The sequence below is a fragment of the Centruroides vittatus genome, unplaced genomic scaffold (assembly GCF_030686945.1).
Source record: "Centruroides vittatus isolate TY-2023 unplaced genomic scaffold, ASM3068694v2 contig_3077, whole genome shotgun sequence".
Lineage (NCBI taxonomy): Eukaryota > Metazoa > Arthropoda > Arachnida > Scorpiones > Buthidae > Centruroides > Centruroides vittatus.
In genome coordinates, this window is record NW_027121979.1 from 425,839 (window position 1) to 440,216 (window position 14,378).

A 14,378-nucleotide genomic window follows, 5' to 3' on the forward strand; every position below is an offset into this window, starting at 1 on the left:
CCGGTCCAAAAGTAAAGTATCGTTGAACTCGTCTCGGTCTCCTGAGTTCAGATATATATCCAAACACACGAAATTCCATAGGGAGTAATCTATAGTATACCCCTAAATTATTATTATTAATATTAAAATTATTTTACTATGTGAAAATTTAAATCTAATTTGAATTTAAAGTAGGTACTATTTAGTTTGCGTAACTTCACTTAACCTGGCTGAATACAGCAGCAATCCGTTTAACGTCTGATGATGGTTGGCTCAACGTTGGCGCCACATATTATATTTGTGATTGGTTGTTGTTTATCTATGGTTGGCGCACGTGATGCGCACACTACCCTGCGCTATTTGGTTGATTCATACAATCGTGCGAGTGCAGTCTTGTCTAGAATTTGTTGAGGGGTGACTGTGTTATAATATTATTAACTTAATTTCATATTTATTTATTAATTAAAATAATTATTGAATATGAGTGCTACTAATAAAAGAAAAATAGACCTCAAAATCGAGAATTTCAAGATCGCTGGGAGATAGATTTTTATTTATTTATTCTGAACAAGAATGGTAAACCACAGTGTTTGGAATGTTTACAAATCATAGCTGTGTGTAAAGAATATAACTTGAAGCGCCATTATCTTTCCATGCATGAAAAAAAGTATCATTCGTACACGCGAGACATGAAAATACCACTAGTGAAAAAAAATGAAAAAGCAGCTGGATCATCAAACGAATTATTTTAATCAAGAACCAAAATTTCAAGAAGCATCTGTAGCTGCATTGTTTGAAGTTTGTTTAGAAATAGTAAAGGCAAAGAAGCCATTTTTGGATGGAAAATTAATTAAAAAATGTGCCATAAAAATGGCTCAAGCATTTAATGACAACGAAATGGTAAGAAAATTTCAAACAGTATCACTTTCTCACCAGACTGTAAGCCGACGTGTAAACGAGATTAGCATGCATGTCACTAATAAATTAGAAAACCTAATCAATAGTTGCTGCTATTTTTCGGTAGCATTGGATGAAAGCACAGACATTTCCGATACAAGTCAAATGCTTATCTTTATAAGAACTGTAAATGAAAATTATAATTATTCAGAAGAACTTTTAAAATTACAATCATTACACGGAACAACAAAAGGTGAAGATATTTACAAACAATTAAAATGTGCAGTAGAGCAGTATGGCGGATTTGACAAGTGCACTGCTATTGTAACCGACGGCGCTAGAGCTATGACGGGCAAAAATATTGGGCTCGCGGGACTTTTGCAAAAAGAAGGAATAACATGTCGTATGTTACACTGTATTATCCATCAGGAGGCATTATGTGGTTTATCCCTACAACTAAAAGACGTATTGGACAAAGTTTGCAAAATTACTACAGTAGAGCGTCGATAAGTGGAACCAATTGGGGACTGGGGTCCTTCCAGTTAATGATTTGTTCCAGTTTCCGACTTTGTACGAAAAAATACATTAACCTGTTCTTGTTCTTGTTCTTGTTCGTGGGTTTATGTTGGAAGGTGTGGCTACATTAACCTGTCCGATGTTCAAATTTTTCTCCGTTGCGTATCGCTTCGTGTTGAATTTTTCGTCGATTTTAAGCCTAACGAAAATTTTTATAATAATCATCGAGGCTATCGTATCGTTAAAAATTATTTCTGAATTTTGTACAAACAAAATAAATATATTAAAGAATATTAAAAAAAAAACATGAAAATTATACTTTAGAAGTAAATTTAGTATCAAAAACATTCGATTCAGCACGACACAGTCCGACTGAAAATCGTTCCACTTTCCGGCCATTTCCACTTACCGACGTTCCACTTATCGACGCTTTCAACTTGTAATTTAATTCGCGGCGGAAATCGTTCTCTTACACACCGAAAATTTAAAACATTTTTGGATGAATTGGAAACTGAGTATGGAGATCTGCTTTTACATAGTAACGTTCGTTGGTTAAGTGTTGGAAAGTGCTTGAGGAGATTCTTTACACTTCGAAAAGAAGTTCATCTTTTTCTCACAGAAATTGCCGTCGATGAAAATTTGACAGCAAATTTAGTTGATAAAAATTTTATTTATTCGCTTGCTTTCCTAACGGACATTACAAATTATTTAAATATTTTGAATAAATCCTTGCAAGGACAAGATCAAAATGTGTGTTGCCTTTATAAATATGTTACTGGATTTAGAAACAAATTAAAATTGTTAAGGTTTAATTTGGAGCAAAATAATTTATTTCATTTTGAATCTTGCAAAGAGATCTATGAAGAAATGAAAGAATGTAATATAGAAGCGAATTTTAAAATATTTCTACCAAAATTGGATATGCTAATTACAGATTTCAATGAAAGATTTTCTCAATTTGATGATCTTAAACCGTCTATTGATTTATTTTGTGATCCAATTAATATTGATATCAACTCCGTTGATCTTAAATATCAAATAGAATTATGCGACCTGCAGGCTGACCCATTTTTTACATCTCGTGGAGTAACTGGAATAGAAATATTCAAATTTTTAGATAAAGATAAATATCCAAAATTAAGAGATTTTGGACTTCAAATTGTATCAATGTTCGGAAGTACATATATCTGCGAGCGTGCATACTCCGATATGAAATATATAAAGTCAAAATATAGAAACAGTTTGAAAGATTCCACTCTTGAAGATATAATTAGACTTGCCACAACAAATATTGATGTGGACATAAAGATATTGTTGCTAAACAATTACGGCCACAATGTTCTCATTAATATATTACGAATATTTTAAAGTTTTCTTTTTAGTATAAATAAAATATTTTTTTAATTAACATAAACTGACTTTTCATTTATCAACCTTCTTGGCCCCCGAAATGTTTGGTGAAGAAAATATGGCCCGCGGGCTATGATAAGTTGGACAGCGCTGCCCTATAGAGCTAGTGGAAGGAACGACGAAACTAGATCGAGGCGCCTCTAGCGGCGACGCCGGGTAACAGAATCGGGGCTACAAAGCCGGCACCAGTGTTGTTCCACCTTGTACTTTTATACTAATCTAGTACCTTTTTACTTGTTCCAGTACCAAGATACCCAACACCATTTTCCTAGTACTATTCATGAAATCCTAATACCTTTCCTTTCAATTTAGTACCTTTCAAAACATTCATTTTTATTCTATATTTCTATATTTTTTACTTTACTTTGGCAGTAAATAGATGTTTTTATTGCTTCCTCATTCAGCGGTTAAACGTATTTTTTTGCAATTAAATTTAATAAAAACTAAACTACAAAATCGAGTTCTTACCGATTCCTGTGAAGCACTGTTATTAGCAAAGGAGCTACTTAAAACAGTGGCGTGCGGTGATGACATTTGATGACAAGAAAGCTGTGTTTCTGTAAGAAGCCGACTTCCAGGGGCAATCAGTTAATTGCGCGTCAGTGATGGTCTAGGGCAGGGATGGGCAACCTGCGGCCCGCATTCATATATTTTGCGGCCCGTTGTTTAAATATAGTGGCTTTATACATGACACTGATGTGGTCGAATGGATTCAATAAACTCCTCTATGGCCACGAACACACATGCGTAAAATTGTGTGGCAGAAAACTGAATCAGAAATCAGCTTTCAGTTCAGTTTCTGTTTTACGCTTTTATGCCAGAACACACATACGTAAAAATTCTGACCGAATAGGAAACACCACTGCTACCAACAGTGCTAATTTTATTAATTTTTTCTTGTCATATATCTATTCCTTTGTACCTTCCATTTTTTTCCGCTTCCTCTGCTGTAATATAGAAAATTTAAATTAATACACTTGTATTCCGAATTCAAATAAAGAACGTGCGTTAATCTAAATACCAAGCCTATAAATCAATTCTACTAGACCTACCTGTTGTTTGAAATTTTGCACCTATAGCCATCCATAAACGTTGTTTAAATATAGTGGCTTTATACATGACACTGATGTGGTCGAATGGATTCAATAAACTCCTCTATTTCATTTATTTTTTGTTTTTTTCGAGACTGTCACAACCGTAGGGTTAACCCTCATTGCCGCCATTGTTAGAATAAAAAGCACGTGTCTACTTTGACGTCACAGAGAAGACTTCTCTTTACTGGAGGAATTTTGGCGCAAAAAGTAGAGACATGCTCTACTCTATTTTCAGTTCTGTTTCAGCCAAAATTTCAGAAAAATTTTTACGCTTTCTGTTTTACGCTAGATTTTACGCCGAATTTTACGCATGTGTGTTCCTGGCCTAAGGCCGCGACTCCACTAGCCGTAAAAGGGCCGTAAAACCCCTCACCGTAAAAGCTTTTAATCACGTGATCATGATATTTTACGCCTGAGCAGGTCGTAAAACCAACGTAAAAGCGAGTTGAACACTGCTCAACTCGCTTTTACGATGGTTTACGACCTGCTCAGGCGTAAAAGCTTTTACGGTGAGGGGTTTTACGGCCCTTTTACGGCTAATGGAGTCGCGGCCTAACGCAGACTGTCGCTACACGCTTCAGTGAATGTTGTATTTTCTAGGCTTATATGCTACGATAACGCATTATAGTATTTATTACAGTCTTCAAAATCTATCTGTAATTTCATAAACAAGCAAATTTTAACTTCGACAAACGACAGTTAACTTATTTGAATAGCATCAACAGTTAAACAATCCCTCTTTTCAATGTTTCTACTTTACTTATTAGGTGGCATTAGTGCCTTATGTGGGTAACTATAGCCAGTGCAGCAAAAGAATAGACTGAGATGAATCTATTTTAGATGGTCCGATAAACCATATTTGTCAACGTAAATGTTTTTTAAAAATAACATTTTAAAATTATAACAATTAAATTTTAATTTTTTTTGCGTGGGTGTATTAATGTTGAGGGCTTAAACACCTGTAGCTCTCTAGATTCTCCCCTGAAAGCAACCAACTTAAAAAATTTACCTTTGATAAAACGTTTCAGATATTCTCCTATCAAAAATCTCATTTTCAGAGATCTTAAATATAATTTATCATTTGAATTGGATCGGTGCAATAAGGCAACGCAACATTTGGGCAATCTTCCAAAAAAGGATGCTTTTCCAGACATCTTTCAATCGGAAAGTGGCTACAATTTAGATGTTACACGTGGAGAAAATCCAAAAACTCCACGTTATTAATTAATTTGTCATCTCTTGAAGGAAAAGTTGTCATGTGTTTTCTTTGAACAACTCATCCTTTTTAAAATTTCTGATAAGTTTGAAGTGTAAATATGGAGTCAGAGCATACAACCAAAAACAAACTTGGCCGAAAATAACTCACAGGAGTTGCAAGTTACAATTACTACCAAGTAAACAGAAATATCTTGATGGTCGCATTTGGCCACCATGGCCGCTCACGAAAACCATCGCTCTGTAACCAAGGACGGTAGAAACTCAGTAGTGCGCCCGTATAAACGGACTTAATGGCAATAAGAAAGCTCTAACGACTCTCTGCTTCCAAAATTTATTTCTAAACAGATCAATGATCAGGCGATATTTCATGTATAGTGAAACCTCGTTATAACAAATTTCGAAAGTTTGTTGTAATAAAACACGTAAATCAGTTATTATCATCAAGTAAGTTAATTAGCTAAATATGAAGTCTACACACGAAACAAAGATTTTATTAGCCTATTAATAGTAAAATAAACTAAATACCAGAAACTTTTTTATTGACTAATTTGAATACCTTTAAGACATTAAACAATTATCAATTAATATATTATTCTTCCTCGTGAATTTCGATACGGAAATGAAATTTAATATAGTGTCACTTCTAAGGCTAGAACCGTATACTTTAAGAACACGGTCATTACACTGTGACGTCATTGCTCCATTTGTATGGAGCAACCAGTTCCGAAAACGGTGTAAATTCTCGAACGTATTATAACTGTCACTTTCTTTATGTCCAGTTCGTTGCGATGGATCGAAAATAAAACACAAAGGAATGGATAATTTAGGTATGTTACCGAACTATATTATTTTAACATATATATATATATTATATATATATATAAGAAATATAAACGTTTAACATTAAAGGTTGAAGTGACTTGACCTTTAGAGTTAGCTTCATTCAATCACACTCTTAACCATTTGACATTTGGAAAGAAAGCCTTTAGCATCTCAAAACTAACCTCTCTTCCTCAACAAAGCGAAATGGATAGATATAAAATGAAGGTTAGAGGTAATATTTTGCAGTAAATAAGAATAAACCACAATTTTTATATTATATACTAATATTATAAGTTAAATATATATAAATTAAATTTGGCAAATGGCAAAATTAACATTTAAATACTTGGAAAAGGTCAAATGACATATGACAAAAAGCAGAGATAAAAAAAAAATTTATAGATTGTAAAATTTTAATTCATTTCCCAATTTCTCTAACCATATATAAAGTAATATATTTATATATATATATATATTAGTTTTTTAGATCTTTATAATTATTATTATAAGTAGATATAGATAGTATAATATGTCAACTATTACTTCTGAATTTAACAACTTCTTTACAGATTTTTTAATTGTTGGAAGGAAGTAGTAAAGTCTACTTATCAAATGTAGTGTTCTTTGTTAACTTTATGAGCTTTACATTAATTAAAGGTTGATCTAATAGTTAGAATTTACCGAAATTACAGATGAAATTATCTTAATAGGAAGAAAAATAAGCTAAGAAAATAAATAGACTTGCATACAGCTGTAATGTTTGACATGTATATAATGAAATGAAGATAAAATATTTTCATTCATATTTAAATGAAAAAAATTAGTATTAACATCACAGATTGAAGAAAAAATTGAAAATTGTATATTAAAAAGGATTAAAATGATTTTAATACACCACATGGAACAAAGTATTCATCTGAATCATTAAAAAAGAACTAATTACTGTGATTAATTGTTAAATCACTTTACTACATCTTTTATTTTTAAATTTGTCCATTTTTTCATTTATATTTCTATGATTTTATTGATTGAACTTTATTGATATATGTAATATTACATATCTACAATAATTATATATTAATTTTGAAAAATTTATTTAATGTTTTATTTATTTAGATAAAATACAGTTTGGTTCACCTTTGACTTCTTCCGAAGGCCCGGGAGTACCCACAAATGGTGAAGCTCTTACTTCCAGCTTTGGAACGCAAAGCAATTTAAAAAGACGTAGAACGGATGAATATGAAGAAATGGGAATGTATCCTACCAATAAATTAGGAAATATTATCTACTCTGAACCTAGAGGATATGCCTCAAGTATATATGGATAATTTAAATATAATAAATCTTACACATATTTTAAATGCATTTTTTTTTTTTATTTGGATAGTGAAAACTTTTCTTATGATTCGACATAATCCATTTGTGTACCACACTGAAGATTGGAAGCCGAGAGGCTGTACAATGTACTTACCTTTGACGGAAGATATTATGATCAACAGTCGAAATATAGAACAGATTAGTTTTGAAACCGATCAGTTTTTTCTTGCTGATGAAAAGGGAAATTATATGGGAGCTAAACCAGGTATATAAATGTTTTTATTTATTGCAGTTCTAATATAAAAATTTTATTTCTTTATTAATCTTCATCCTTCATTAGGAAATGCTATTCATCTATGGAGATTTGATCCAAGTACAAGAAAGTTGTATATTTCCAGATCAGTACTCTTTTTAAAGGAACAGGTATTTTATAAGTTATTTATAGAAAAATTTGTTTATGTTAAAAATTATTTAATTATAGTTTGTATTAATTTTCTGTATTAAAATGTTTCTTAGGATTATAGAGAAGTTCAAATACAGTTAGAAGCTCTCTAATTACATCTGAAATTTTCCAAAGTTCAAGAATTTGAAACATTTGCCTACATTAGGCATTTTTATGTTTATACTGCATGTCATAAGCTTTGTCTTCCGTAAGATGTTGTACTTAAATGTAGACATATGTAAACTGGTACATGTTGGGACCACAAAAAAGCATTTTATATATAATTTGCTAGTCTGTCACTTTTACTGTAATTTCTGAATTAGTTTTTATATTGCTTAAGCTGTGAAGTGTAAATGCAAATTAGATTTTAACTTGACAGAAAAGTTTTACTTTAATTATTATATATAATGATATTAAGTGAGTTTTAAGGATTTATATAAAATCTAATTAACACCTTTTTAGACCAATGATATAAAATATAAAAGTACTGTAATTGTTTTATTCTGAATATTAGACAATATACTGGTATAAGAATAAATAATAGTAAATATTTCATTTATCACATCATAGTGTGATAATTATACATTAGATTATAATTACAAGCATCCTACATAGGATTTTTTTATTAATTACAAACAATAGATATATTATGAATATTTTGTATTATTATTTATTTTCATCTGATAACCTTCCATTTATTCTTGCTATTTATATTACTAATATAATTCTGTCAATATATTGCCTCAATACAAGATTAATCAATGCTGACATTCCATTATATTGAAATATGAGAGTGTAAGACAATAAATTGACAAATTGGTGTTAATTAGATTCTTTATACCATATCTTATTACCATTATTTATAATAATAATAAAATTATTATAATTTATTTTAAATCTAATGCTTGCTGTTCAGATACATTTTGCTTTACATGTTATATGAAGTAATTGTCTTTTTATAAAACTTATGAAAACACATACCATCATAAATCATAATCATTTACCAAGAAAGAAAAGCAGAAATTGAATTTTAATTAAAAACAGTAAAATTAATGCCTGTTTGTATAATAATCTTTCTAAATAACTTGTTGATCTTTTCCCTAAACTAAAGAAATTTCATAAGAATTAAATATTACTTATTTATTAATAATAGAACCGTCCAACATTGTATCAAGATTATTTCGAATGACTATAATAGATCTTAGAATTATTGATGGTATGTGTAATTAATAAATATTAAAATTATTTATATTTTAATTGAATTGTTTTAAAAATTTAAGTGGTTAAATGTACTGTTAAAGTATATATTGTACTTATTGTCATTTTGCTGGTTGTATCATAGAAGAAAGTGTGAAATGCAAACTGATGCTTAAGATGGGCATCTAGAAATTGGAAATTCTTATACTCATTAAAAACGCACAAACAGATGTACCTGTATATTCAAATTAATTCATTGAATCTCAGATCAGTGTGTATTTATTTATTTGTTTTAATCTCATCTTCATTGCTCAAATTATACTGTAGTAGATAAACCAAAAAAAAATTAGTTTTCAATATTTTTATATTAGTGCCATGTTTTTAGTCTTTGTTATTTTTTTTTTTTTTTTTTTTTTCTGTAGGAAATTATAAAAGTTTACTATTGCGATTTTAAAAAAAATTATTACATGTTATATGTACTTTTTTTATGCATCTCTGAAATTAATGTCTTAAACTCTAAAGCATAAAGTAAAGAATAAAAGGATTTTTTTGTTTTTGTTTCTTAGCTTTCTCTTTCTAATTATATTATTGTTTTGGATATCTTTTCTTCACCAATAAAGTTCAGGTTGTAATTTTTTTTTATATTTCTTTTTAAATTTGAATGTCAATGTTTCCTGTATATTATTAATAAGAGATAAAGGAACAAAACACTGGCTTTATTAATGAAGAAATATCCAAAACAATAATATAGTTAAGAGAAAAATACAATAATAATAATAATAATGAAAATTTAGTTAAAAAATGCATAAGGTTTTTATTTTATATCTGATGTACGTGTATAAGCATTTTAATGGTCTTTATATCTTTGAATTTTTAGTATACTGCTGTTAATACTTTTATCATTAAATATAACAATTGTTTTATTTGATGTCATTCTTTTGAAGTGGTAATTGTACTGTAAGTGAATATAACAGAAATTTCATAAATCTGGTTTAATAAATTTTGATGACAGAAATTACAGTAAAAGCTTAAACTTTAATATATAATTAAATGTTGCAATGCAATGTCAATGTTAGATGAACTGCACTCTAAGCAACATAAATATGCTCACTGTTGCCTTTTATGAAATTTCTAGTTTTCGACTGAAGATATTGTAACTAAGAATAATATTCTTATTAATGGAGATAATAATTGTGATGAGAAGTACCTGATATATTTTGCAAGGAAAAATTTTAAATAAAGGTACGTGGCCTCAATGGCTCATCTTAAGGCTTCCATTTAAAAATAGTTTCCTCCAGATGTGGATGGATGTCATCAAAGTTTTTAATGGTAATATTGAATTTCATTTTTATAGAAAGCATTTCTTTTCCTCTATCAAATACTCGAAGAAAATGCTTATGCACAGTTTCTAACCAAATGCACTTGTAATTTTGGTATTATGTATGATGACTAAAAAAAATAATCATTTATTTCTGAGTATAATGTTTACATTCTTTAATTTTTAAAAAGTTTTCTAAGATTTTAGAAAAACTTAACAGTTGTTTTTATTGCATTGAAATAAAATATACAGTGCAAAAATGTTTTTTGTTTCAATTTCTCTCATATAATCTAATATTGTGACATAAACACAAAAATATACATAATTAGTTTCAAACACTAATTTTACTTTGAAACACACAAATTTAATAACTAATAAATCAGAGATTGATTCTGTAAATTTCTAGAAATAAGTTAGTATGTATAAATTTCTTTACTGGGTTAATGTCAATAGAATATTGCATTGTAAAAGCATTGATTTCTTAATTATCTCCAAATCATATAACCTTGGTATATAAATCCACATATGCCATGAAATTGATATCTATTATGGTATATTATGTTACCTAAAAATATCTATTGTATTTCATGATTTCTAAGAATTTTTATTCATTTTTACTTGTCCAAAATAAAAATACATGTTATTATCAATAACATCTTTGCAGTCCAAAACAAGAATCAACAATAATTATAAGTAGAGACATGGTGCATTAAGCATGCAATAATACATTTGGGTAATACTGCTCTTAATGTCATTTTAAACATTGAAAAAGAGTTTATGGTACAGCATAAATAGAAAAGCTATTGTATATGCAGAACTTAGAAAAAATAGGAAATTTTCAGTTCTACTTTTAACTTATTTAACAAAATTTAAATTTTTAAATAATCAAATTTTTTTTTTAAATTACAATATTCTTGAATTGATGTCATCCTGAAACCAAAGAAATGCAGTACATCTATATTGAAAATTTATTTTTGTTCTTGTCAACAAATTCATAATTTATGTAAATTGATTGAATTATGAATCAAACTAAAAAATCAGTATTCAAATTTTTTCATTAATAAAAAATTTATTTTAAAAATATTTTTATTGAATTTAATTCAATGCACTTATTTGTATGTCTTGTTCTTATAATAAAATCTTTCATTAATTTTTATACTAAATCTCCAATAACATTCAAAGAAAAACTTTTATTGGTATGCTACCAGACAATTCAATTATTAATCAGATCCAAATAAATCAACAGAAGTTTAAATGTTTTCTTTAGGTATACAGTAAATATCAGCTTTTGTTTCCTATGATTTATATTTTAAATATTTGTTGTTATTTTAGAGAATAAATTTATATTTAACTAATAATCTATATAAAAACAAAACTGTACAGACAAATAATTTATTAGTTTGTACAGATTTATGTTACAGTTAAATAAATAAATCAGTGATGTAGCCCATGTGATAATTTTTAAGATACCCACATTGATTATTTAGAAAGTATTGGGTTTTATAAATTATAAAAAAATATTTGATAGCTTTCTAAACTTTGCATATCTACTGTGAAAATGGGTGGAGTTGTAAAAAGTCTTAAAGGTTACTAATTCTAAATAGGAAAGTAGATCTAGTCATCTCTTTCTGATTATTTTTCTTTTAATGTCATTTCTCTTAATATCCAAGAAAACCTACAATTACTTATTGTCTTTACATTTCCTAATCACTAATACTTTTTTCTAATCTGTTTTGCAGACTTTTTGAAATCTCTAATATCAATAAAAGAAGTTTGACAAAAAATATAGATACAGGTAGGCCTCCTACAACGCAGTACCTTTACAAAGCGGTTGGAAAAATGTGGAAATTTTCTTACAACGCGGTTTAGGGTATTTAAAAACGAATTATCTTCCATATAACAGAAAAATCACATAAGTGCAGTGGAACTTGATGAAACAAGCACAGATCTTGAAATAAGGCCAGTCAAACATTCTCGAACAACTATAATAAGTGACGATGAGGACTGAATTTGTGAGCATAACATTATGATTTCAAGTTAAAATCAAAAAGAAACAATCTTTTTAGTTTTTATATGATGTTGAATTTTATTTAAGCTTTTTATGTACATAAATTTAAAAAATGATGAAAATGTTACACCATAAAAGGCAGTTTTTCTCTTTTTAAACTGAATCCCAGTTTTTGTAGTAAATTCATGTCTCCTATAATGCAATTTCCCACAGTGTGGTATTTTCAAGGAACGTATCTACCGCGTTGTAGAAGGCCTACCTGTACCTTCTAGAACTATCATCTGTTGTCTGCATTCTATTGATATTTATATTTTTCAAGTCTTCAATGTATACCATATGTAAGTATGGATGCATGGCTGTGAATGCAGATATTATATGTACAGGGTGGGCCAACAAAAACGAAACAGCAGAGTTTTTGAATAGTTGGATTTGTATTTAAGCAAATCGCTTGGATAGGTCAATTTTATTCTTGAGGGGGACATCTCAGAAATCATGCAAGGAAAAAAAATTTATCATAAATTTAAGGCTGATAATGTGTTATCTGTTAACTCTGCCATTTCGTTGTCGTTGGCCCAGCCTGTATATACTATTTCACTGTTTTTATTATATTTCTGCATCATATCAAGTCTAACTATTGTAAAAATTTCCCACTTTATTGTATTCATTTGCTAATTTTTTTGTATATTCTGTTATCAGAAAACTAACATAAACTATGCTTTATTTAAATATCTAAATTCTGACTTGTATTCATGGAACAGTTTCAATGAGAGCAAAAGTTTGTGTTGAAATTTTTACTCAATCAAGTTTCTTCTAGAAACTAAACCACCTTATGTTTTCTTTTCTTCATATTGCTCCAATCCTTTTTAACTATTTCTATAAGAAATAGTTAAAATATTCATCCCTTTTTTGACTTTGTTCTAAATATCAGAACTGCATTCCATGATTATGCCATAGAATTTGTGTATAGTATACCCCAAAGATGGATTCTTCTAAGATCCAAAGTACTTAGGTCTGTAAGAAATATTTAAATGAACTAGATCAGTGTCCTGCAACCTTTCTCTATTTGCAGCACACCCATGACTCAACATGGCACACCAAAATGTTATTCCCCTCAAAAATGTATGAAATGATACTATTAATAGAATTACGTAATGTCACTAACCTATTATTATTAAACAGAGGAGCAAATTAATAACCTGTGAGCAAATTTATTTTACATATGATTTCATAGAATACATAAAAAATGCATGGCTTGTAATGAAATAAGATATTTGTTTATTCTTTATCAGTGCTGTGGCAGAGAATGAAATACAAGCATAAGAAACACAACAACTGTGATAAAAATATATAAATAAAACTTGAAATTAACAGAATATATAAAAGTTCACATCACACCTTTCAACGTATGATGGCACACTGAACTAGATAATCCAATAAAGCAGGGAGTAGTTAACTTCAAAATGTTTGTTTTAATTATCTTGTTACCTTTGAAAATCATACTTCCTATATTTTTTTCTGCTATTGTTTATAAATTATATCAATAACTTCTTTCTTTCATGTCATCTTATTATTCACACTAAATGTTCACTTAATTTCATACAATAATACTGATGATAAATACTTACTGTAATAAAAGGTAAATTCTGTTAGAGAGACTATCTCAATCTATAAATTAGCACAAAAATGATACAAACTTAAATTCCTTATACTTTAACTTTTTTTTTTTTTTAAATCCATTCATTTACACTGTTCTTTGCTATTATTGTATCATAATATATCATTAAATGATCTACAATCATCATTTAATATAGATGACAAAGTAGACTAGTATAAAAATGATGATAATATCAATTATAACTGATAAAATCCATCTTAGGAAACAAAGAAATAACAAATATGTCAACTCTAATAACCTTAAATAGCTTCGCAAAGTATAGTTATCCACAAACGTTTTCGGCCCCTTAGGACCTTCTTCAGGTGGGATCTGAGTAGAGAGTGACCCTACCTTCTAAACTCCCGTTATGGGAGTTGGGGTTGGAATGCATCCGTAACAGGAGTTTAGAACATAGAGTCACTCTCTACTCAGATCCCACCTGAAGGTCCTAAGGGACCGAAAACGTTTGTGGATAACTATACTTTGCGAAGGTATTTAAGGTTATT

General features: G+C 29.1%; 3 protein-coding genes across 4 annotated transcripts; all 3 read left to right on the forward strand.

Moving 5' to 3' along the window:
• Positions 1–693: 693 nt before the first annotated feature.
• Positions 694–1,386, forward strand: LOC136973026 (protein FAM200A-like). The gene has a single exon (XM_067267712.1). It carries the CDS (start codon positions 694–696, stop codon positions 1,384–1,386), a length of 693 nt encoding a protein of 230 aa, XP_067123813.1.
• Positions 1,387–2,259: 873 nt separating this feature from the next.
• Positions 2,260–2,760, forward strand: LOC136973027 (general transcription factor II-I repeat domain-containing protein 2B-like). The gene has a single exon (XM_067267713.1). The coding sequence runs from the start codon at positions 2,260–2,262 to the stop codon at positions 2,758–2,760; it is 501 nt and encodes a 166-aa protein (XP_067123814.1).
• Positions 2,761–5,802: 3,042 nt separating this feature from the next.
• LOC136973045 (uncharacterized) lies at positions 5,803–10,463 on the forward strand. 2 transcript variants are annotated; one of them, XM_067267733.1, is made up of 5 exons: positions 5,803–5,941; positions 7,053–7,250; positions 7,324–7,518; positions 7,594–7,676; positions 7,770–10,463. In XM_067267733.1, the coding sequence occupies exons 1-5, from the start codon at positions 5,929–5,931 to the stop codon at positions 7,806–7,808; spliced, it is 528 nt and encodes a 175-aa protein (XP_067123834.1). In that variant the 5' UTR covers positions 5,803–5,928; the 3' UTR covers positions 7,809–10,463. The 2 variants fall into 2 exon arrangements, with proteins under 2 accessions (XP_067123834.1, XP_067123833.1); XM_067267732.1 differs by lacking the exon at positions 5,803–5,941 and adding an exon at positions 6,047–6,168.
• Positions 10,464–14,378: the final 3,915 nt, after the last annotated feature.